Source organism: Corythoichthys intestinalis, chromosome 13 (genome assembly GCF_030265065.1).
Source record: "Corythoichthys intestinalis isolate RoL2023-P3 chromosome 13, ASM3026506v1, whole genome shotgun sequence".
Lineage (NCBI taxonomy): Eukaryota > Metazoa > Chordata > Actinopteri > Syngnathiformes > Syngnathidae > Corythoichthys > Corythoichthys intestinalis.
Window position 1 is genome coordinate 52,700,898 of NC_080407.1, and position 26,324 is coordinate 52,727,221.

Genomic DNA, 26,324 nt, shown 5'->3' on the forward strand with positions numbered 1-26,324 from the left:
GAGTATTCGATTAGAAAAAAGTATTCGAATTGAAAATTTTATTGCTTCGAGTATTCGTTTAATTACTGTGGCGTTGTAAATGTCTACTTTTGAAAGTGTTTGCACTTAGTTTTATTGATTAGGGTGGATACTCTGTCCTCTGATCTGCCTCATTTCACATGGCTGAATCCAACTGCTCCTTGTTAAGACCAACGCAAGCTGTTTATTTTTGAGCTCATGTTTTTTTAATGCATTCATAATTTAGTTTATAGGTATATTTAACCGTTTTTGTGGGAATATGTGTTTGAATCATTTGTTAGAGCATTGCAAAAAAATAGTAAAATAAAAAGTTAGCATTTTATAGCATTTAAGCTAGCGGACTTTTGCAATGTAAGTTAGCCAATTGTTCATTTGCTGTCCTTAGGTCCTCATGTATTTATTTTTTTATACTGTTTGAGGCTCAGCTCAGGTATTATAATTTTTTATGCTCCTTATCCGATTACTTATTATTCGAACTAACGAGTTAATCGATTAGTCGACTGCTAAAATAATCGATTATTGTTGTTTCGCCATATCGTGAGATTTTTGTTTGAGTATATGTTATTTATGCATTCATAATTTAGTTCATAGGAATATTTAGCCGTTTTTTTGTGGGAATATGTGTCTGAAACATTTGTTAAGAGCATTGTAAAAGGAAAGTTAGCATTTTATAGCATTTAAGCTAGCGGACTTTTGTATGTATGTTAGCCAATTGTTCTTTTGTTGGACATAGATCCTCATTTATTTATTTTTTTATACCGTTTGAGACTGCTCAGGTGCTGTTTATGATGTGTTCCCCCGCAATGATTCATAGGTCGTTGTTTCGTCTCTGATGGAGATTTCGTTAGCTGTACTATGTGAATTGATTACTAAAATAATCGCTAGCTGCAGCCCTAGTCTCAACATTGGTAGGAACCATATATCAACATAACCTGCACGAACACTTTTTGTTGGGGACGGGACATGAATCAGACCGTACAGATTGGGTGATATGAACCTAATTAATTGATCATTGCAAAATAAATCTGTGTTATACTTACTTTCATATGTATTGGTTCAGGTGATACACCGTTCGATTCAAACCTTTGTTTTCAAAAACTACTAAAGAAACATTTTGAAAACTTCCAGAATAAATGTCTGGATTTTATTTGCAAATTTAAATAGTAATATTTGAACACAACTTAAATTACATAACATACACAATACAAACTTGTTAATAATATCTAAACTTTCCAGAAATAGAAAAAAAAATAAACATTTGACACTCAACATTGTCTAAATAAATAATAAATATATCTGAAAAAATTTCTTAGTTAGGAAATAACAAAAATAAACAAAAATGGAGCCTTCCTTTAGGTAAAACACTACTGCTTTTGTCCACAAGCACAGCCAAACTCATAAAAAAAAGAAAGCTACAGTGGCTGCTGCTGGCCGAAAAAAAACCCATCTAATTAATATCCCTTCCCTGTGAAAGGGGTGGAGGTGAAGTCTATTAGTGCTGCAATGATTAATCGATTAACTCGAGTGTTTGATTAGAAAAAGGGATTTGAATTAAATTATGCAGCTTCGACTATTCGTTTAATTAAAGTGGCGTTGTAATGCTTTATTTTGAAAGTGTTTGCATTTTGTTTTATCGGGGTGTATACACAGCCCTCTATTCTGCTTTATTACACATGGATGAATCCAGCTGCTCCCTGTTCAGACCAACATAAGCCAAGTTTTTGTTGGAGCTTATGTTTTTTTAATGCATTCGTAATTTAGTTGATTGGTAAATTTCGCCATTTTTGTGGGAATATGTGTCTGAACCATTTGTTAAGAGCATTGCAAAAAAATGTTAGCACTTTATAGCATTTAAGCTAGCGGACGTTTGCTATGTAAGTTAGCCAACTATTCTTTTGTTATAGTTTATAGGTATATTTAGCCGTTTTTTGTGGGAATATGTGTCCGAAACACTTGTTCAGAACTTTGTAAAAAAAATAAATAAATTAAAAAAAAAAGTTTTAAAGTTAGCGTTTTATAGCATTTAAGCTAGTAGACTTTTGCTATGTAAGTTAGACAATTGTTCTCTTGTTGTACAGATCCTTATTATTATTATTTTTTTTTATATTCCGTTTGAGGCTTAGCGCAGGTATTTTAATTTTTCATGTTCCTTATCCGATTACTCGATTATTCGAACTAACTCGGTCATCGATTAATCGACAGCTGCAGCCCTAAAGTCTATGACAACGCTTAGCTAAACATTCAGTCTTTTGAAGGCTCTCGCAGGGCGGCAGGAATAAAGGTGTGTTTCGGATTATTGTCCGTTTGTGGATTGGACAGGAGGATTCGGGAGTTACTGTTATCAGGGTACCGAGGGTTGTGGATTTTGCCACCTCAGCGTCAAAGGGGCTCTTGAAGTCTTATCAGTTGGATATCGGGCGTTCCTTGTGTTGGGACAGGGCGTCCCGCTATTTGTTCTGGACTATCCAGGAGAACTGATTGCGAGAGTTGGTGGGACAAATGTGGGCTTGTCAGCGCCAATAATTTTCATGACGCACACTTTGTTCTTCCGTGATAAGGAGGCGTTGTGTATATTTTATGCCCTATATTCTGCTTGTTTTCCATAAACGATGGGATAAGTGCTATTTATTTTATATTGGGTGTGCTAGAGTAATACAAACAATCAAACAGTAAATACGAGAAACCACACTATTCCCTAATTGATTATATTAAGTGTGTTAGAATAATGCAAACAGTTAGTTGCTGCTTACGAGAAATGCGTACGTGCATGGGTGTCAAACGAAAGAGAGCCCGCGTCGCATGAGAATTCCAGTCGTTTTGGTGTACAAACAGGTTATAAAAGCACTGTAGTTCTGTGCTTCTGACTGAGGGAGCGAAGTGTAGGTATGTGTGTGCATAAGAGAGTGAGGTGGGGGAGTTGGCAATATTGCTTGTGGTTTCAAATTAATGGAATGTTTTCTGCTGCATGGTTATTGAGTGCACCCGAAAGCCAACAAGCCTTAATGGTTTTGCCGTTCGGTTGTAATAAAAGCCAAATATCACAAAGGCTTCCAGCGCTAAGGGGGATAGTTATAATAATTTTAGTTTTTTAAAACACGGCCCCTTGGATCGCGGTGGCTGGATTTGGAGTCAGCTTGCATAATGGCTTCTTGTCTTGTTTTTGGATGCCGGAATGGATGGATGGAGCATCCGTTAGGTCAAACGGAGCTCTTCCTGGCACGTTATCATTTGGCTTGGCGGCAGGTGCGCTCAAAGGGGATTCGACAGAGGAGAGGAGTATTCCCCGCTACAGATGTACGCCCATCTGTTATCGCTCAGGCCATTAGCGGGCTCCCCTTCTGTTTCTTGCAGCCTTGTTTCTTTAGTTTGACATTAGGTATGTTTACATGGACACTTATTCAGATTGAAATACATTCATGTACACACCGTATTCGGACTGTTCTATTCCAATTACGATCAAGATTCTATTCCGAACGAGAGGGGTGGTTTATGCCGATTGATTATCTGATCGGAGACTAAGCTGGTCTTGTATATGAGTAGTGCTGCAACGATTAATCGATTAACTCGAGTATTCGATCACAAAAAAATATTCGAATTAAATTTTGTTGCTTCGAGTATTCGTTTAATTAAAGCGGCGTTTTAATGGTTTATTTTGAAAGTGTTTGCAATTAGTTTTATTGATGAGGGTGGATGAACTGCCCTCTGGTCTGCCTCTTTTCACATGTCTGAATCCAACTGCTCCCTGTTAAGACCAACATAAGCTAAGTTTTTGTTTGAGCTAATGTTTTTTAATGCATTTTTAATTTAGTTCATAGGTATATTTAGCCATTTTTTTGTGGGAATATGTGTCTGAAATATTTGTTAAGAGTATTGTAAAAAAACAAAAAAAAACTTTAGCATTTTATAGCATTTAAGCTAGCGGACTTTTTCTATGTAAGTTAGCCGGTTGTTCTTTTGTTGTACACAGATGCTCATTTTTAAAAAAAATTATACCATTTGAGGCTCAGCTCAGGTATTTTTTCATGTTCCTTATCCGATTACTCGATTATTCGAACTAAGTAGTCCATCGATTAATCGACTACTAAAATATTCGATAGCTGCAGCCCTATATATGAGGCAAACTCGTTTAGGGCTGCATCTATCGATTATTTAAGTAATCGATTAAATGTGTGAGTTAGTTCGAATAATTGTGTTAGGGACATTTAGTGCGTTGCAGAATAAATTTTAGGAGATGAGATTGCACTTTTGATAGAGCATTAAATGCAAGAATGTTATTTTCAAACTATGCAGAATTGCATTTTAATTTCACAACAGCAATAAACGCATTTAAAAACTAGAAATTGCAATTTCTGGAGAACTTACTCTGGGTCTTTGCTGTGTGGAGATACAGATCTTAGCCCCGTGAGGTTGGTTTCAGGGATAATATCAGGTCCTGGTCATATTAGGTCATTTGGGGACATTTTGAGGGTGTGTCCTAGTCATATCTGATCATTTCCTGTTGGTTTGTGGACACTTCTTTTTATGCCATTAAAAATGAATGGGTAATTTGGACGTCCATGGCTGTCATTGGCATTGACTTACAATTGCGTCAATGGAATCCAAGTATAATGGCATCAAAAGAAATCGACAAACATGGCCGTCAATGGCATTAAACAAAGTAAATGCCATTGAAAATGAAGAGGAAATTTGGACGTCCATGGCCGTCAATGGCATCGACATCCATATGCGTCAATGGAATCCAAGTACTTTGGCATCAATAGAATTGACGTACATGGCCATCAATTGCATCTGTCTAAATTGGCCCAATGCAATGTTAATGCCATTGGAAATGAATGGGAAATTTGGACGTCCATGGCCGTGAATGGCATCGACTTACATATGCATCAATGGAATTCAAGTACATTGGCATCAATAGATTCGACATACATGGTGGTCAATGGCATCAATGCAATGAAAATTCCATTGAAAGTGAATGGGAAATTTAAACGTTGCATCCCATTAAAAATGAATGGGAAATTTTTGGGCAAATTTCCGGGGAACCGTACATTTTTATCCAAATTCTGTACACAACTTTTATGCCCCTTACCATCCCGGAAATTTTGATGTCCAAATTATGTGATTTGGTCAAAAATTGTTGGACTAGATACGTTTTGAAAATTTTGAATTTTTTTTTTTTTTAATCGAAAAATCGGTGAAAAAAAATTCTGCGTTAACGGGCGAACGGAAAATTTTTCCCTTGCCAGATCAGCAACCATTTTTGGGCCAGAACTGGTCCAAAGTAGCAGACACGACATTAATGTATTGCCCGGATGTGGCACATATGTTACCCAATTCCAGATTCAGTATTAGATTTGGGGTATATTTTGTTCAATATATCATACTGTAATGTGTTTATATTTCAAATTCAATTTGTCTATTAAAAGCAATAATGTCAATACAACAATGTTTTTCCACAAAGTATTTTGATTTGAACAAGCAACTCCACATTAAAGGTGACCCATTTTTAGACTGTTAACAACATATTGTATTTGCTAAGGTTCTGGGGTAAATGGGGACCTAATTAATTGTCGATGAAAGCGAGTGGTAGATAGTGTCCGAAGAATCCGGTGGGCAGTTTGGTGATAGAACAGCTGATCGGGCAGGCTTGTAGTACATGATCTCAGAGGTAAAAAACAAACATTAGCTCAGTATCAGGATTACAAGATTCTTTGTTTGTTGAAAGCTATGGTCACAAACTCGTGTAGTTGAGTTGTAGATTTGACGATGGTGTGAGGCCAAGGACCAGTTTAAGTAAGCTGCTGACAATGATCACCTGGTCCCAACCTCACCCATCTGTGCAATCAAGGCAGTGACATAAATACGCAAACACAAGCAGGAAGGGCTCAGTTTGAATAATAGTATTCAAACATTGAAACATTTACAGCAACACAGAGTAAATACTTTCTCCCTCCATATGTTGTATGCAACAAATTTTGAATGACTTAACTTGCAGACATGGCGGATCACTTCAATACTCTGGCCATTTTATTAACGCTTGATTGAATAACTTGTTGAACAGTCGAACAGTGACTTCAAAACGCGACAAGGACTTTGAATAAAGCACTTACCATACAAATTTGCCGTCCGCTGACGAGTCGTGACTCCTATGTGCTCTTCTGATTAGTTGCCTTTCAGATGTGCTGATAGTGACATCACACGTCGACCGTTATAGTTCAGATTTTTAGCGAGTCCGGTCTGCAGGGTCCGCCCCAGAACAGAGCGTAACCTATCCTTTGGACTGTCTTAGTGCTGACCCGGGCCGCATCTGGCGCACTGACGTTATTGTTATGCGGATCTGGCGAGCTGAGGCCAGATCCGGCACACAGTCGCCTGCTAACGGGGACTTCATATTTGGGTACAGATACACAAAAATGTACTTAAATCAACACTTCCTAACTTTTCAGTTTTGGTTGATTTTAGCGACACCGTTGGATAAAAGCGGTATTGTTTTGCCTTAAGGAAGACTGCTTTACTCATGAGGACCAGTGCACACCCACCCGTACAGTGTCATAAACTCAATCACCTGCAGATGGATTAAACAACATTTCTGTTTCCAGTGGCTTTGTGATTGATGTATAGTAAGTAATAAGGTAATGAATCCATTTTTGGCTAAACAATAGCATATGATGTTTAGCAACCGTGTGGCTAAGTGCTTGAGTCAAACAACTAGTACTGTTTATAACATTGACGTTGCCATTTTCTTTTCAAGTGATACTAAAGCACCATAGTTTTGGTTGACTTATATAGCTCACAGTCCCACACTGGAGAAGCGACGCAGCGCAACCTGATCCCGGAGCCCTCGGGGACGCATGTGACACGCATTAAGTCAGGCCAGGATATTGGGAATCTCCGCGGAGCTCACCGCAGCAGTATTAACAGCGGCCGTTACTGGGGAAACAGGCTGGAGGCACTCCCCGATAAATAATTAATGAGCAGGCGTCACCTCTCGGTGTTGCCGTGGCAGCAGTCTCGGCTTCAGCTACCCCCACGCAACTGGATCCCGCCCGTTGTCGGCTCAGCAGAGACACCTAGCGGCTGTTATGCGGTGTTAAATTTAGCGGCCTGCCCTCCTAGCAAGGAGTGACATTTGTCTTTACAACATCCAAAATAAACAGGGGGACATGTTTGTTTTGTACAGCGCAGGTTGTTGGGGGGTTCCTGTTCCTTTAAAGGCAATGCACTCGGCCTCCTCATCAACATCCATGGCTGCATTCAATCAAGCGCCACCTTGATGATTTTAATGCACTCTGTAATGTTTATCTAACGGCTACTCATGCATGCATTTAAAAAACATTAGAATTAAATGGTAATGTTAGTTTTGTTCGTGTCCTTTTTTTATTAGAGCTGGGACAATAAATTGAAATGATGATAAATCGCAATACTTTATATCCTAAAAAATTATCTATATGATCGATATATCATTATATAAAGGTGCCACTGTTTATACAGGTTGCTAGCAAAAATTTGTACTAGAATAGTGTCTATGTTAGCTCAATGGCTAACATAGACACCATTGGCAGAGCTAGATGGATTGGACGTCTAGCTCTGTCAATGGCACTGAAATCAGAGCTCAGTATCAGGATTAGAAGATTTTTTGTTAGCTGAAAGCTGGAGTCACAAACATATGTAGTTGAGTTGTAGATTTGGAAATCAACAGGTAAATGCTCCAAAATCAACCAGAAATGACCCAAAATGAACAAAGTTGGCTTCCATAGATGTTCAGTCTGCTTAAAGATCGTTTTGAAAAGGTGTCACTGATTAAAAAAAACATTCAACAGGTTGCTGCCAAAATCTTCTATTAGAACACTGTCTACGTTTGCTAACTGGTTGCCATCGATGCAGCTTGACATCTGATTCATTTTGACTGGATTGGACGTCTAGTGCCGTCAATGGCACTGAAACCAGAGCATTCACAGCCAGTTTTCCTGGGTTTGGGGGCAATTACAGGTCAATTCCTGTTCATGTTGAGTCACTTTGGGGGCATTCTTGAGTCACTTCTGTAGAACAGGTGAACGGGCAGGCAGACGAGTAGTACAGGATCTGGGAAAAATATGAGCTCAGTATCAGGATTACAAGATTTTTTGTTAGCTGAAAGCTGGAGTCACAAACTTATGTAGTTGAGTGGTAGATTTGGAAATCAACAGGAAATGACCTGTAAATGCTCCAAAATCAACAGGAAATGACCCAAAATGAACTCATTGGCTGCCATAGATGTTCAATCTGCTTAAAGATCGTTTTAAAAACGTGTCACTGATTAAAAAAAAAAAATCAACAGGTTGCTACCAAAATCCTTCATTAGAAGAGTACTGACGTTAGCTCACTGGCTACCATTAGCGGTGCTCGACATCCAATTCATTTTGACTGGATTGGACGTCTCGAGAAATTCATATAGAAAAAAAGATTTGAATTTATTCAGTTTTATTGATTTGGGTTGATACCTCTTGTGGTAGCAGTGAATATGATGCAACTCATTTCTCATGGCTGAATCCAGCTGCTCCCTGTTAAGACCAACATAAGCTACGTTTTTGTTTGAGCTAATGTTCTTCGAATGCATTCGTAGTTTAGTTTATCGGTATATTTAGCCATTTTTTTTGTGGGAATATATGTTTAAAGCATTTGTTAGGAGCATTCTTTAAAAAACATTTTATAGCATTTAAGCTAGCGGACTTTTGCTATGTAAGTTAGTCAATTGTTCTTTTGTTGTACTTAGATCCTCATTTTTTTTTTATTTTTTTATACCGTTTGAGACTCAGCTCAGGTGCTATTTATGATGTGTTCCCCCGCAATGATTCATAGGTAGTTGTTTCATCTCTGATGGAGATTTCGTAAGCTGTACTATATGAAGTTTGCTTTTTGTTGGCGGCTGTTTACTAACGCTGTCGAGTCTGTCGTGTTATGTTTTATTTACATGTGATATCTATGAGACTCTACATAAAGGTTCCCATAGCTTTCCGCTATAGTGTGAGAGGGTAATTGACCCCAATTTTTCTCGCTAGGGAGGTGATAGCCTCCTCGCTATTCCCACCGCGGGGGGAAGTCCCCTTCGGTGACCTAGCGGCGGTGTCCGTTTACGCCTGATCCCAATTGCTCGCCAGACAGTGTTCGGCATCCCTGATATGCGCTCCCTGAAATCTCATGCGTTTTCTCGCAGCGGCCGTGCTGAAGTATGAGAACAACGTGATGAACATCCGACAGTTCAACTGCTCGCCTCACCCCTACTGGCTGCCCAACTTTATGGACGTCTTCACCTGGTCGCTGCCGTTTGTCGGCGAGAAGGGTCGGCTAGCTTTAATGTATTTCCCCATGAAGCTTTACAGACAAATAAGATTTCTGGGTTTTCGTTTCTGCAGTGACTGAGATGCTCGTGAACGTCTTGAGCATCTGCTCCAACGACGAGCTGACGACCGACGAGGAGCTTGACGGTAAGCGAACTTTGACCACGGTAATCGGTTGAGGACTGGGGTTATGTGACTTAAGTCGCCAAATTTTATGACAGGATTAGATATAAACACATAAGGAATTCCCTGAGTATGACGTAAAGGAAATCCTTTAATCAAGTCTTTCGCTTAAAAAATAAATTCAAAATCTATTATCGAACTTCTGTGAAGTTGGCCCCCCATCAGACGCAAACTATATAAAAGATTATGTCAGTCGTGGGTGATTAGGTAATTACATTTGTTGTACACATTAGCATTACATAGCATTTAAGCTAACGGACTTTTGCTAAGCAAGTTAGCCAATTGTTGTACACATTGGCATTATATAGGATTTACGCTAGCACACTTTTGCTCTGCAAGTTAGCCAATTGTTGCAAACATTAGCATTATATAGCAACTGAGCTAACGGACTTTTGCTATGCAAGTTAGCCAACTGTTGGACACATTAGCGGTACATAGCATTTAAGCTAGCTGAATTTTGCTACGCAAGTTAGCCAATTGTTGTACACATAAGCATTATATAGCATTTAAGCTAGCAGACTTTGCGCCGCAAGTTAGCCAATTGTTGTAAACATTAGCATTATGTAGCAATTCAGCTAGTGGACTTTTTCTATGCAAGTTAGCCTTTAGTTGGACACAATTAGAGTTAGATAGCATTTAAGCTAGCAGACTTTGCAAGTTAGCCAATTGTTGTAAACATTAGCATTAAATAGCATTTAGGCTAGCGGACTTTTGCTGTGTAAGTTAGCCAATTGTTGTACACATTAGCATTGTATAGCATTTAAGCTACCTGACTTTTGCTACGCAAGTTAGCCAATTGTTGTTCACATTGGCATTATATAGCGTTTAAGCTAGCACACTTTTTCTGTGCAAGTTAGCCAACTTGTACACATTAGCATTATATAGAGTTCAAGCTAGCACACTTTTGCTGCGCCAGTTAGCCAATTGTTGTAAACATTAGCATTATATAGCGTTTAAGCTAGCATACTTTTGCTGTGCAAGTTAGCCAATTGTTGGACACATTAGCATTACATAGCATTTAAGCTAGCGGACTTTTGCTCAGGAAGTTAGCCAATTGTTGTACAGATTCACATGAAATAGCATTTAAGCTAGCTAACATTTGCTATGCAAGTTAGCCAATTTATGCAAGTTAGCCAATTGTTGTACACATTAGCATTATATACCAATTGCGCACCAATTGCAACAATGCAACAATTGGCTAACTTGCTTAGCAAAAGTTCAGTAGCTTAAATGCTGTATAATCCTAATGTTTACCAGATAGTTTTTGGTGCGCACTAGAAACACTTTGGTACGCACCAGACTGCTAAAATTTATTTATTTCTGTCGATGTCACTTCAGGGGCTCCATAAAAAGTCAACATTATAGTCTCGTCCGCCATCTTGTCTCAAGTTGTATTTTTTATTTTTTAGTCGGGTAAACAGTACCTTATTTTTTTACTTTGTTATTAATATGACGTCTTCTGTCCTCGCTAAACATAAAGTTTTGCTTCCGGTGTATTTTGCAGTAAATAAGGGGGCTGCGTGACATTATCAGTAGGAATTAAAAGTAGAATATCGACAAAACCGCTGCAGCACAAACAAAAATTTTTAAAACACAAACAACTGACACTATTTTTAGCACTTAGTTGGCATTAGCACTTAGCACGACATGCTAACTTGCCAAAGAGCAGCGTCAACATTGATGCTAAAGAAATGGTAATAGTTTGTTTTATAGCGTTATCAGGTGCGCTACAGTAACTATGTAATTCAAAATAAAGTCACATGACATAATGGCAGTGTCCTTGTCTCGCCAAACAGGAAGTTCAAACTCTGCCCTTGGCGTTTCTTTTCATTCATATCGACTTATTTCTTTAGCTTTTTTCTCCTTAAAGCTTCTATCACTCATGCGCTCATTTTCCATTATCATTTCCTCTCACATGCTGTGATGTTGTCACATTCTGTTTTTACTTTATCTAATTTCTCTTCTCTGTTTTCCAGAGTTTTTGTGTTCAAGGCATCGCTTTTTTTTATGCTTGTGGTTGTCTCTTTGCTTTCTGTCCCCTTCCCTTGCCTTCCTCTTCGCCACCATTTTCATGCTGCAGCCATCACTGACCTCTCTATCCCCTTTTTCTTGTCTCCTCTTCTGTGGGTGTTTGATGAGAAGGACAGCTAATATATCCCCCCAAAAAAGGTACAAACACGAGCCAGTGTGTGCAGCAGCTTGCCAAACTCAAAAACGACTAACCTGTGACCGGGGCTCGTCATTGTGCCTTAGTGTCATGTCGCCATCCCAGGGGAAAATAAATAAATCGAAAATTTTACAATTAAACGACAGTGGTGCCCTGAGTTATGAGTTAAATTGGCTCGTAACTCTGTTTAAAGCAATCTAAAGCTTGTTCTTACCTACAATTTTGATTCATCAGATAATCAAGATAAGATAAGTACCTTGGGTTCTCCTAAACCCCTCCACTTGGGGAAGGACCTCATCACTAACCCGGAGAGGGCATTCCACCCGACTTAGGACGATTGTCTCAGATTTGGAGGGGCCGATTCACAGCCCGACATCTTCACACTAGGCTGCGAATTGTTCCAGAGTGTGAAAATCCAAATGTATCAATCCATGGATTTGGAGATGCTCAAAATGAAAGTAGAAAAACACACTACAAGCTGATCCTGAACTTTGACTTAATGCTCTTTAAACAAGTCAAAATGAGGTTTCCGTTTGCCTATATGACCTTCCTACAAGGTCTAGGTATGCTCCTAATGAAACGACGGAGCGTGTCCTAAGGTATCTCCTCCCAGATGTGGACCAGGGTATCAGTGAGCTCCTGGACAGTCTGAGTAGCCACCTGGCAGCCTGGTGGTGACTCCAGGAGAGCTAGGCAGGGCTGTTGAAGGTCCTTAAACCTTGGCAGGATCGGTATCCGGTCCTTTGTTCAAGGAGTAATACCAGAGCCCTACAAAATGACCTATCAAACAATCAGAAACAGGCTCCATGTGGATGGTCTGAGGCACCGACATCCGCTATGGGGCCCTGTAGCACCGTGGACCTCGACTGGCATTTGCCATAGACCATCAGAATTTGCCACTGCACCACTGGCCCTGTGCTCTTCACCGATGAGAGCAGTGAAAGGGTCCGGAGATGCCGTGGAGAACGTGGAGATGCCGGCATGACCGAATTGGTGATGGGTCAGTGATGGTCAGGGGAGGGATTTCCCTGGAAGGACGCTCAGACCTCTACAGTTTAGGTAATGGCACCCTGACTGCTATTAAGTATCTGGATGAAATCCTTGGACCCATTGTAATAAGCTAGGCTGGTGCAGTGGGGCCAAAGTTCCTCCTGGTCCATGACAATACCAACCTCATGGGGCTAGAGTATACAGGCAGTTCCTGGAGGAAGAAGGAATTGATGAAATTGGCCGGGCCCTACGGTCACCTGACCTAAACCCAATAGAACACCTCTGGTACATTATGTTTAGGGCCACCAAGTGGCTCCTCAGTCTGTCCTGTGATGCCCTGGTCCAGATCTGGGAGGAGATCCCCCAGGACACGCTCTGTCGTTTCATTGGGAAAATGCCCAGATGTTGTCCCAGGGAGGTCATGCAGGTACACGGAAGCCTCATTTTGACTTTTTTCACTTGTTTAAAGGGTGTTACATCAAAGTTAGATCAGCTTGCAATGTGTTTTTCCACTTTATTTTGCGTATAACTCAAATTCCAGAACTCCTTAGGTTGATACATTTGATTTTCATTGATAATTTTTGCGTGATTTTGTCTTCAACACATTCAACTATGGAACGAACAAAATCCATCCATCATCTACCGATTAATCCGGGGTCGGGTCGCGGGGGCAGCAGCTTTAGCAGGGAAGCCCAGACTTCCCTATTCCAAGCTACTTCAACCAGCTCTTTCGGCGGGATCCCAAGGCGTTCCAAGGCCAGCCGAGAGACATAGTCTCTCCAACGTGTCCTGGGTCGTCCCCGGGGCCTCCCGCCGGTGGGATATACCCAGAACACCTCTCCAAGGAGGTGTCCGGGAGGCATCCGAACCAGATGTCAGAGCCACCTCAACTGGCTCCTGTCAACGCGAACAGTAGCGGCTCGACACAGAGTCCATCTCGGATGACAGAGCTTCTCACCCTATCTCTAAGGGAGAGCCCGGACACCCTGCAGAGGAAACTCATTTCGACTGCTTGTATCCGCGATCTTGTTCTTTCGGTCACAACCCACAGCTCGTGACCATAGGTGAGGGTAGGAACGTAGATCGACAGGTAAATCACCACTACAGACTGGTGCAGAGTCCGCATCACTGCAGATGCTGCACCGATCCACTCCCTCCTACCCTCACTCGTGAACAAGACCCCAAGATACTTAAACTCCTCCACTTGGGGCAGGATCTCATCCCCGACCTGGAGAGGTCACGCCACCCTTTTCTGACTGAGGACCATGGTCTCAGATTTGGGGGTGCTGATCTTCATGCAAACCACTTCACAATCGGCTTCGAACCGCTCCAGTGAGTTGGAGGTCCCGGCTTGATGAAACCAACAGCACCACATTATCTGCAAAAAGCAGAGATGCAATGCTAAGGGCACAAAACCGGACCCCTTCAACGCTTCGGCTGTGCTACGCGGATCAAACTCTTGACACTAGTCATACAGGGATCGAACCCCTATCAGGAATTCCAATACCCCATACAACCGCCACAAGACTTTCCAGGGGGCACGGTCGAATGCCTTTTCCAAGTCCCAAATCACATGTACACTGGTTGGGCGAACTCCCATGACCCCTGAAAACCCTTCTGAGGGTATAGAGCTGATCCACTCTTCAGCTAATATTGTCTTATATCTGTAGTCCTCCATGACAGAGGACGATTATATTTATAATGAATTAAAATAAGAGATTTGCAAGTAGTTTTAGTCCACAACGGCAACAAGGCTCGTAATTCCAGGCACCACTGTCATACTTTTCTGAAGTTTACGGGATACTTTGTGAGTAATGATGTAACACCGGTGGCATGTATGCACCGTTGCTGTGATGTGTGGCTCCATCTGAAAAGCCCAGTTACATCATTTCACCACTTGGAAGTGTGCGCGTTTGAGCGGCAGCTGATCAGTTGTGACTCACCCGCAGGTGCCACGGCTTCTGCACGCAAGGAAGTCATCCGCAACAAGATCCGCGCCATTGGGAAGATGGCACGGGTATTCTCTGTGCTCAGGTAACGATTCCTGGTGAACGGTGGGTGGTTGTCACACTTGCTATAACTCGACCACCAGAGGGTGGCGTTGTTGCGTTTATCACGAGTAGCAGCGAATGAACGAATGAACCCTCCCAGTTCAAACGGATTGGACGTCAATGGCCGTCAGTGGCAGCCAATCCCAGACAATTAAGAGTTAATTTCCGGCCATGGAAACCAAGTACATTGGCATCAATAGAATTGACATGCCAATGGCATCTGTGTACATGGGTGTCAATGCAGCATAAATGCGATTGGAAACGAACGGGAAATTTGGACGTACATGGCCGTCAATAGCATCGACTTACATATGCATCAATGGAATCCAAGTATAATGGCATCAATAGAATTGACATACATGGCTGTCGATGACATTTGTATTCATAGGCGTCAATGCAGTCGATGCCATTGACAGCCATGCACGTCCATGCCATTGACGGCAATGTACAGTTATGTCCTTGCCAATGACGGCCATGCATGTCGATTCTGTTGATGCCAATGTACTTGGATTGTATTGACAGCTCTGTTCGTCCATGCCATTGACACCAATGTACGTCCATGCCATTGACTGCTATGCATGTCGATTATATTGATGCCAATTTACATGGATTCAATTCACCCATAAGTAAGTCGATGCCATTGATGGCCATGTATGTCCAAATTTCCCATTCCTTTCCAATGGCATTTACATCGGATTGACGGCCATGTACACAGATGCCAATGACGGCTATGCACGTCCATTCCATTGACAGCCATGTATGTCGATTCTATTGATGCCAATGTACTTGGATTCCGTCGACACATATGTAAGTCGATGCCATTGACGGCCATGTACATCCAAATTTCCGATTCATTTCCAATGGCATTTACATTTCATTGACGCTCATGTACACAGATGCAATTTACGGCCATGTATGTCAATTCTATTGATGCCAATGTACTTAGATTCCATTGACGCATTTGTAAGTCGATGCCATTGACGGCCATGTATGTCCAAATTTCCCATTCACTTCCAATGGCATTTACCTTGGATTGACTCCCATGTACACAGATGCCAATGACGGTTACGCACGTCCATTCCATTGATAGCCATATACGTCAATTCTATTGATGCCAATTTACTTGGATTCCACTGATGCATATTTAAGTCGATGCCATAGACGGCCATGTACGTCCAAATTTCCCATTCATTACCAATGGCATTTACATTTAATTGACACCTATGTACACAGATGCCAATGACGGCTATGCACATCCATTCCGTTGACATCCATGTACGTCAATTCTATCGATGCCAATGGATTTGGATTCCATTGACAGATATTTAAGTCGATGCCAATGACGGCCATGTACGTCCAAATTTCCTTTTCATTTCCAATGGCATTTACATTTCATTGACGCTCATGTACACAGATGCCATTTTTGGCCATGTATGTCAATTCTATTGATGCCAATGTACTTGGATTCCATTGACGCATATGTAAGTCGATGCCATTGACAGCCATGTACGTCCAAAGTTCCGATTCATTTCCATTGGCATTTACATTTCATTGACGCTCGTGTACACCGATGCCAATGACGGCTATGCACATCGATTCCATTGACATCCATGTACGCCGATTCTATTGATGCCAATGTACTTGGATTCCATTGACATATATTTAAGTCGATGCTAGTGACGGCCATGTACGTCCAAATTTCTCCTTCATTTCCAATGCCATTTACATTTAATTGACGCCCATGTACACAGATGCCATTGAGATCCACGTATGTCGATTCTATTGATGCCAATGTACATGGATTCCATTGACACATATGTGAGTTGATGCCATTGACGGCCATCTATGTCAAATTAGCAGCAGGAAGTGAACCTGAAATGTCCCAAAATCAACAAGAAGTGACTTGATATCAACAGAAAGTGACCTGAAATCAGCAGGATCATAAATCAAATTTTTGGTGAAAAAAAATTTTTTTGGGGTGACAACCAACCCCGTTCAACCATAACTTTTCTTGGGACTTTTGATGATATTAGCAAGACAAAACATCACAGGAGCTTGCATCATTTGTACCTTGTGTCTTTACATGTCAAGAGAGGAGAGTGAGAGCGTGTTGACGCTGAAGGGACTCACCCCGACGGGCATGCTACCCAGCGGCGTGCTGTCCGGCGGCAAGGAAAAGCTGCAGAACGGTAAGCCCGCATGTGCACCACCGGAAGGCGTCCTCGCCCGCTCCCAGGTCCCGGCGCTCGCCGGGTGACGCCCCGAGGAAACCGCTAGATTAAAACCCTAACCGTGTCATTTGAGCAAATGATGTCGTGCATCCTTGTCCGTTCTACTGCTTGGCTTTCAAATATCATCTATCTTTTCTTTCTTTTTTCCTCTCTCCCTAGCAACTGCAGGTATAATCGGTTGTGCAAGTATTCCGTTATCCCCCCGCTTCCCCGCCCTATTCATTTTGTGAGACCAGTTTAGATGTCCCGCTCGCCATCTCATGTTGAATTCCAAACAGCGCCACCAATTCGCCACCAGAAACGGATGTTTTTATCTGAGATAAGAAAAAAAAAAAAAAGAAATAGTCGTTTGGATCTCAGCAGTGAACCAATGTTAGTTGTCAAGCTGTTGTGAATGAAAAGGGGAGTTGACTGCCTTTTTATCCACAAAATCACACAGGAATCCGGTTGGCTCTGCTCGTTAAATAGCGAATGTAGTAGGGATGTGCCCGATCCGATCGCATCGTTTTTAGCGGATTTTTTTAAAAAAAGGCAAAAACACACACAATATTTACAGTGCATTTTATACGACATATGTTTAAATCTTTTTTTACTACATTTCCGAGGTATCGGATTAGGACTCGAAAGGGAAAAATATGTTGGGACATCCCTAGAATAGAATCACTGAGTTGTTGTTTGGAATGTTTTTCTTTAAAAAAAAGTCCTGTACAAAACATGGGTTCTCAAACTTTTTGGGCACAGAAATTCAGGTCATAATCCAAACACTAATTTAACCTGACTACTATACCACATGAACCTTTAAAAAAGAGAGAACACAACATATCGATAAGGAGGTGTCGTAAGTAAAATGTCAGTTATACGATAAGCAAGGAATATTTATTAGGAAAAATATGTATTTCCTTATTTGTATGATAATATGGATGTCCAGTTTAGACTAAACTAGTTCAATTAATGCAACTTTGTGACTTGATTTAAATATAGCGTAGCATAGTTGAGTAGAAAATGCAATTTCTGTAGGAAGTGCAATGATAACTTTGTTTTGGCAGGTAACCCTTTAGGGTCACTTCTGGTTGATTTTTTTGGTTGATCATTTTTGAAGTTTTGATCAGATTTTGTGAAGTCTTGGTGAAAAACTGAGGTTTTGGTCAAATATTGTGATTTTTGGTGAAACTTTTTCAAGTTTTGGTGAAAAACAAAGGCGTTTTGGTGAAACTTTTTCAAATTTTGGTCTAATATTGTGAAGTTTTGGTCTAATATTGTGATGTTTTGGTCATTATTGTGATGTTTTGGTCAAATAATGTGACGTTTTGGTGAAAAACAGCGACGTTTTGGTGAAAAACACCGATGTTTTGGCGAAACTCTGAGGTTTTGTTGAAACTATCTGACGTTTTGGTGAAAATATTGGAAGTTTTGGTCTGAAACTCTGAGGTTTTGGTGCAAAACGGCAACATTTTCGTGCAAAACTGCAACGTTTTGGTGAAACTGTGATGTTTTGGTGAAACTGTCTGACGTTTTGGTGAAAATATTGGAAGTTTTGGTCTAAAACTCTGAGGTTTTGGTGCAAAAGGGCAACATTTTCGTGCAAAACTGCAACGTTTTGATGAAACTGATGTTTTGGTGAAAAACACCGATGTTTTGGCGAAACTCTGAGGTTTTGTTGAAACTATCTGACGTTTTGGTGAAAATATTGGAAGTTTTGGTCTAAAACTGATGGTTTTGGTGCAAAACAGCGACATTTTGGTGCAAAACGGTGACGTTTTGGTGAAAAACAGCGACGTTTTGGTGAAAAACAGCGATGTTTTGGTGAAACTATCGGAAGTTATGGGGAAACTATCTGACGTTTTGGTGAAATTATTGAAAGTTTTGGTCTAAAACTGTGAGGTTTTGGTCTCAAACTGTGAAGTTTTGGTCTAAAATTGTGAAATTTTGGTGAAAAACAGCGACATTTTGGTACAAAACATCAGCGATTTGGGTGCAAAACAGAGACATTTTGGTGAAACGAACATCTTGGTGCAAAATTGTGACGTTTTGGTCAGATATTGTGACGGTTTGGTCAAATATTGTGACGCTTTGGTGAAACCTTCTGAGGTTATTGTGACACCTCCTGATGTTTTGGTGAAACTATCTGAAGTTTTGGTGCAAAATTGCAACGTTTTGGTGCAAAATTGTGATTTTTCTGGTGAAATTAACTGAAGTCCTGGTGCAAAATTGTAACATTTTGGTCAAATATTGTCATGTTTTGGTCAAATATTGTGACACTTTGGTGAAACCTTCTGAGGTTATTGTGACACCTCCTGATGTTTTGGTGAAACTATCTGAAGTTTTGGTGCAAAATTGCAACGTTTTGGTGCAAAATTGTGATTTTCTGGTGAAATTAACTGAAGTCCTGGTGCAAAATTGTAACATTTTGGTCAAATATTGTCATGTTTTGGTCAAATATTGTGAGGTTTTGGTGAAACTTTCTGCAGTTTTGGTGAAAAACCAAGGTTTTGGTGAAACTATCCAAGGTCTTTTTGACACCTCCTGGTGCTTTGGTGAAACTTTCTGAAGTTTTGGTGAAAAACACTGACATTTTTGTGAAACTTTCTGAAGTTTTGATGAAAAATGTGAAGAATTGAAAATATGAAATATTTAATATATTGAAGTTAATGTGAATGTGATGAAAAAGGGTTAGGTCCAAACTGAAATATTGAATGTGCCACAGGAAATGAACGGGACTTTTTTGGTCATAAAAAATGCTTTGGAGGAAACGCTAATTTTGGCAAAAAAACCTGAATTTTTGTGATATTTTGAAGTTGGAATGGTTGTCAATAGGTGAAAGTGTGTCAAATGAGTAGCTTACCCAAAAAAGGAGGAAAATAAGATTAAAGAGAAAAAGAATAACAATGATTTTTTTTATTACATGCAAAGCTATATATATCAATTATAAATGTTTAATAGATTTCAAAATAAGTAATAATATTCCATAGTTTGAGAACCCTTGACTGATATCAAAATTGTAACTCCTATTTGAGCCAGAGAGAGCTTTCCGGATTCCTGTAGCACACAGGTACAATCACATGACTAGACGCCTGCGTGCAGCTATACATTGTCGACATCATCCTCCCATTTCTTTCGTGTGTATTGGTCTCCTTGTGCCATTTTCCCCACTCATTTCAGAATGGTAAGTGACGGATACACGACGCGAATTCGAGATGCGGCGCCATCCGACTTCCCGCGCTGCCGCTTTATGTGTGTGTACATCCACTCATGTTCATTTGTGCTCCGTAAGAGAACAATCGGCAGGTCAGCTCTGACATCTGTCACCTTTTACACGAGTACTCCTGAAGCAATGGCGCATTCTTCTGTGAGGTGCCATCTAGGCCTAAAATAACATTAACGCTACCTTAACTTGAGAGCTTTTTTTGTGTGTGTGAGTTTGTGATATGAGTTTTACTGTGAAAGATTTTTGAGAATGTATGAGAAGTTTTGAACAAAATTGAAAGTTTGGGGTGAGTGTAGGAGTTGTTGTTTTTTTTTTAAGTAGATTTGAAATTTTGTGTACTGGATACGTCGTTTTAATGCAGTACACAACTTGAGTTTTTATGGCCAAACTTTGATTTTCAGGCTGTGCAAAGCACGTTTTGGCCATTTGATAAAAACTCACAAAAGTATATGGCGGAAAACACTCAGGTGACTTGTAGTTCCGCTCTGAGACCCCCAATTTGGCCAAATTTCAAAATTGTCTGATATGCATGTGTGATACATCATTGGAAAGCTTAAAATTAGGGCTGTCAAATGATTAAAATTTTTAATCTAGTTAATTACAGCTTAAAAATTAATTGTAATTAATCGCAATTCACCATCTATAAAATATGCCATATTTTTCTGTAAATTATTGTTGGATTGAAAAGATAAGACACAAGACGGATATATAGATTCAAAATACCGTACATAAGTACTGTATTTGTTTATTATAACAATAAATCAACAAGATGTCATTAACATTATTAACATTCTCTTAAAGCGATCCATGGATAGAAAAACTTGTAGTTCTTAAAAGATAAATCTTAGTACAAGTTATAGAAATTTTATATGAAAACCCCTCTTAATGTTTTCATTTAATTAAAATGTGTAAAATTTTCAATTAAAAAATAAACTAGTAGCTCGCCATTGTTGATGTCATTACACCATGCTCACTTCCCAAACCCATAAAATCATTTGGACCCAAGCGCCAGCAGAGGGCGCCAAATAACAAAAAAACAAATAACAAGCGGACATTACACTGCTGTCATTTTAATCTGAGCGGGGCATGTGCGTTAATTTCGTCAAATATTTTAACGTGATTAATTTAAAAAATTAATTACCGCCCGTTAATGTGATAATTTTGACAGCCCTACTTAAAATCTTAATTGTCTGGGGGAAGAAAAATTTTGAAAAGGAGGGCATTTGTTAGAAAAAAAAATATACATTTTTTAACAGCAAAACCCTAACTGGAGGTGAGAGCACGCGAGAGCAGAATTAAAGACGCCATGATTTTAACGAAATATTATCGCGTACTTACCTTGTTTTGATCCAAAAACTCTGTGTCACACGTATCACCGAGTATCAAGACACAGCTGTGAATGGCCACAACCGGATTTTGGGGGGATTTTATGGGTGAAACATGGTAATCTAACAAGGGTCACGATGCAGAAATCGCAGACATCAAGGATCGGTCGAAATGTTTTCATATATTTACCCTTTTAAACGTTTTTTTTTCTGAATTTTCTAACTTTGGAACGATTATTTATAACCTCAAATATTGGGGAAAATGCGACAGTAACGAAAAAAATACAATTAAGCGAAAATTATTGTGAAAGAATATTTTATTCATGCTTATAAAACATAACTGCGCTAATACTATATTCATTTGTGAGGCTGTATCCACATGTATTTCTTTGAATATAATACAAAGAGTTTCTGTCAACAGCCTTATCTGATTTTACCCCCTCTCGTGCCAGCTACGGCTAAGTTCCCAAGGTCATAACTCATGATGTTTTTCTGTGGAAAACCACCAGAGTTGATACTTAAGTTTCACTTTCGTTTTCGTAGGTATCGTTTCACAGTAAGCATCCTTAGGTAACGCCCTTTCAACAGTATAAATGTCCAGCCTCTATTGTACTTCTTTGCTCTCCTGCGTGTTCAAAGCATCTGGCTGGAGCACACCATTGTACCCTGGATATACATCTTGTGTTCTATAAAGTCTTCGATGCAGGCAATTAGGGCTGCAGCTATCGAATATTTTAGTAATCGAGTAATCGACTGAAAAATCTATCGATTAATCGAGTAATCGGATAAAACAAATATATTTTTAGGTGAAGAGCAATTATAAATATATATGAGAAAACAAGACATTTTATCTAATCTTGAACCATTTTCAGTCAATCAATGTCTTTATTTTCGATGTATATTGTTGAAAACAGCCAACAATTGCATCTCAGATGTAACTAGAATAAAAAAAAAGACTAATTCACTGCTTTCACTCAAAAACCTTTAGATCTTATTAAAATATATATATATATACCTAAAAATGCCGTTACGCTTGATAACACACATCACTTAAAAGTTAGGATTTTTTCCCACGTGTTTCAATTGGATTTCAATTTGTGTCAAGCCGTTTTTAAGTTCTAGTTAAGTTTTAAGTTAGTCTAAACTGTAAGTCCTGATAGGATTTTGAGTTTTTGCAGTGTTCAAAATAAATGTATGATACAGGCTGTATTGGAGCACATTAGGGACCAGTGCTACTTAGTGTTTTATCCAGCAATGCCTACTGAGCTAAAATTGATAGTTAGCATGATTGAGTTTTTATTTTATACCCTCATCACTCCACAACGTTGTTATGTTAAAGCCTGTATATAAGACACGTTAGCCACGCATCGACAGTGGTCATAATTAATAGAAACCTAGCCCTCCGCAGGGCTAACGTTGCTTGAGTTAGTTACAGTAACGTTAATCTTTATTTATTAGCGCTTAGCGCTCTTTATTAGCGCTTGGCGCTCTACTGCTTTAAGATGGCGGCTGTTTACTAACGCTGCCTAGACGCGGCCGAGTCTGTCCTTTCGCATCTAGTTCAACATACATGTTATCTCTATGGCTACGTTCATACTACAGGTCTTAATGCACGAATCCGATTTTTTGTCATATCCATTTTTTTGGCGTGCCCGTTCAGACTGCCTCTATCCATTGAGACCGTTCAAGTATTACGCATGCGCACTAATTCGCAGTCCGACACACGCTAAGCAAGAAGACCCGCATGCGCAGAAGCATCAAAACAAATGACAGACGTCATCCGTCATTCCAGGGATATCATATTTTGCTTTTCAAAAGGTGGACACAAATAACAGACATAAATAATCCCCGTTTAGGCTTATATTCAAAGTTTATATGGATCGATAGCATGCACGCACTGTCTGTGCACGTCACACACACATACGGGCAGTTTGTCCCGACTCTCGGCCGTGGAGGCAATGTTGAAATATTGCTCACTTGGAACAGAGAGAAAACTGAGCATTCTCAGGCTTATCCTCAACCCATTTTTATTTTTTATGACTATTGTCAAGCTCAGCCCTTCCCCAAAAGCCATGTTCACTGCAAGCTAGGCGCTAATAACGCACAGGTGCGTCGCTACGGTAACGACTCTCTCGCTATTTGATGACGTAATTGCTGCATTAAATCCGATTTGCGGGACTGGACAGTACAGACCGCCGCGACAGTCTGGAAAAATGTGGTCCAGATCGGATTTAGACCACATACGAAAGTGACCCAGATCGGATTTGAAATGGTCCCGTTCTATGCGACTTGTCACGTTCAGACCGTCAAGTTAATGCCTCACTCGAGTCGGAAAAACACGAAAAAATCGGATTCGTGCATTAAGACCTGTAGTATGAACGTAGCCTATGAGACTCATTAGACGCTACCTACCAACGTAGCATCGTGCGGGCTACTATTTAGCAACGTCGGCGTCGTTTGTAGCGGCTGTCGGTTGCAGTAAGTTTTTGTTTTGTTTTTCTTTTTTTTTTTTTCCTCTACGCACGTGACATCAGCGCGTTGTCCCGCATTAAAAGTAGTCCGAGCAAAACGTGATGCTTAGAGCTGTCAAAATAAACGATTACTCGAGGTGAATAAAATTACTCGGATCAGTTTTTAAACCCGAGTTACTAGAGTTGCTCGAGGATTCGTTTCAGCTCTACAGGCAATCCTTGGCTGAGTTTGATTCTTTCTCTTTCTGAGCTATTGATTAATACTTGTCTCGGAGTTCAAACTTGAACTTCCCTGACAGTTATGAGGTAGATATCAGTGACTTTTTTACAGACGCTAATTTTTTAATTGTGACGTAATTTGTTTAAAAGTTTAAAATATGCGAGTGAATAATTCTTGAAAGTTGTTTTTGTTTTAAAAGAAATATTAGACATCAATTAAGGATTCTAAGCTAAAAATGACAGACATTTCGAATAACAAATACAATTACTTACCTTCTTTTTATGGGTAGGCTGAAACAAAAGCGGTTGCGCGACGTCTGTAAACGGGGGTTTCCAGGGTAAAACGGACAAATTCAAAATTGTTCGGGGGCTTAATGCGCCATGAATCTGCTATGGCAGCATATAGACATATTGTTCTATCAAACACAACAGTTGTTTTGGCTTAAAATACAGCAGATTCTTTTAAAGAGGAGTGCAAGAGCCAAAACTGCTTTTTCAGTCTTGTCTGTGTTTTCCGCCATGTACATTTAGAAAATTTTGAGTACTGGATACTTCGTTTTTTTTTTGTGTGTGTCAGATTTACTTGGGTGGTTTTGTGTATAGATGTGTGCATTTGTGATTATTAGTATTTTTTTGTGAGTTTGTGAGAGTTTAATGTTTTTTTAGGCCTTTAGAACACTTCATCTATCTCTTTCTGTTTCTCTTTCTGTGCTGACATGTCCTTCGCGACGAGAAATGTTTAGATAATAAGTGTTGTCGGCATTGACGAAAATGACCTCCTCTTTGCTCACCTCTCTCATTGGTTTTGCAACCCCCCTCTTCTTCTCTTCAGCTACTATTGAAGCCATTGAGGCTGACGAAGGTAAATAACCAGGTCCGGCGGCCCTCCCGTCTAAGAGGGGGCTGTACGGGATTTCCATCCATCTCGCTGGTGCTTGAGTAGCGTGTGTTGGGTGTCTGGGCTAGAACGACGCCGGGCGTCGTGGTAGCTGTGCGAGAGACGTGCGTGCGTTCGTACGTAGGAAGCCCTGTGGCCACGCATGTTTGAAAGGGGAACATCTTCAGAGTCAATTGGCGTAAAAACAGGGGTGTCCAATAGGGGTGGGACCTCTGGATAGCTCACGGTAGGATACGATTTGCGATACAAGGCTCACGATTATCTCACGATATGGCGAAACAACAGTTAGCGATGCATGTATCAGGAAATTTACTATACTACGACATACTATAATTGAGTTTTTCACTAGTGGACGTCCATTTCGTTTGAACTGGGAGGGTAGAGTAAGAAAAAGGCGGTGGCGGAATGAAGAGGGGAAGTTGTGTGTGAGTGTGTGTATGCGCAAATGTATCAGTATTTGTACGTGTCTGTAGACAAAATAAGAGTCGCAGGGCCCTGCGACCGGCCTTGGGAAGGGATCAAGCGCAAGATATAGGGCCATCTGCGCGGCTCTCCCCAGGAAAAGGGGATGGTGGGGTAAGGGTGTTTGGGAAAGGAATGGAAAATTATAATCAAATTAAGCCAAATAAGTAATTTAATATGTTGAAATATGGCTGGTCTTCAGTCAAATTCCTGCTCCTCATGGTGTAGGCGAGATCTCAGGTCCCTTAAGTCATTGCCAATAGTCGCGGTCTGCCCCGACTGTTCCGTCACCTGGCGCAAGGCAGCATCCACTTTTCTCCATCCTTCCTCGGACCGAACTGCGAGTCCACGCAGCCAGTTCTCGGTCCGAGCCTCGACGCGACCTTCCGATGCCTTGAATCGCACCGTTTGATCCGTGGTCAATTTATTGATTGCCTTGAAAGCTGCCGTCTTGGAAACTTTCCGGTAGAGCAGGCCACTTTCTAAGCCAAGCAGAAGGAACGCCACAAACAACACGCCAAATATCCTTGATATCTTCTACTGACATGACAGTAAGACACGCTGGCTTCCAGTGATCCCATGAATCTCTCACATAACCAGCGGCGAAGGTCCCGTCCGGGCAAGACGGCTGTCCAGGTGCACCATGTCTTGTTGAAAAAATCTTGTCAATTGCGCTGAGAGACCAACTAATCAGATCCATTTTCGTATGAGACCAGCACGGTTGATCCACAGAGGAAATACAAAAAAAGCAGACAGACTAGACTAGACGAAGATAGCAGCAAGCGGCAGC

General features: G+C 40.5%; 1 protein-coding gene across 2 annotated transcripts in view; it reads left to right on the forward strand.

The window, feature by feature from the left end:
• Positions 1-26,324, forward strand: part of LOC130927970 (protein phosphatase 3 catalytic subunit alpha) — a 105,289-nt gene that overhangs the window by 69,180 nt on the left and 9,785 nt on the right. The window contains exons 9-13 of one of the 2 annotated variants that reach the window (XM_057854124.1): positions 9,209-9,334; positions 9,408-9,479; positions 14,622-14,706; positions 16,815-16,912; positions 25,007-25,036. In XM_057854124.1, coding sequence (XP_057710107.1) covers positions 9,209-9,334; positions 9,408-9,479; positions 14,622-14,706; positions 16,815-16,912; positions 25,007-25,036 — 411 coding nt within the window. The remainder of the gene's footprint in view (positions 1-9,208; positions 9,335-9,407; positions 9,480-14,621; positions 14,707-16,814; positions 16,913-25,006; positions 25,037-26,324) is intronic. The other variant, XM_057854126.1, reaches the window with a different exon arrangement.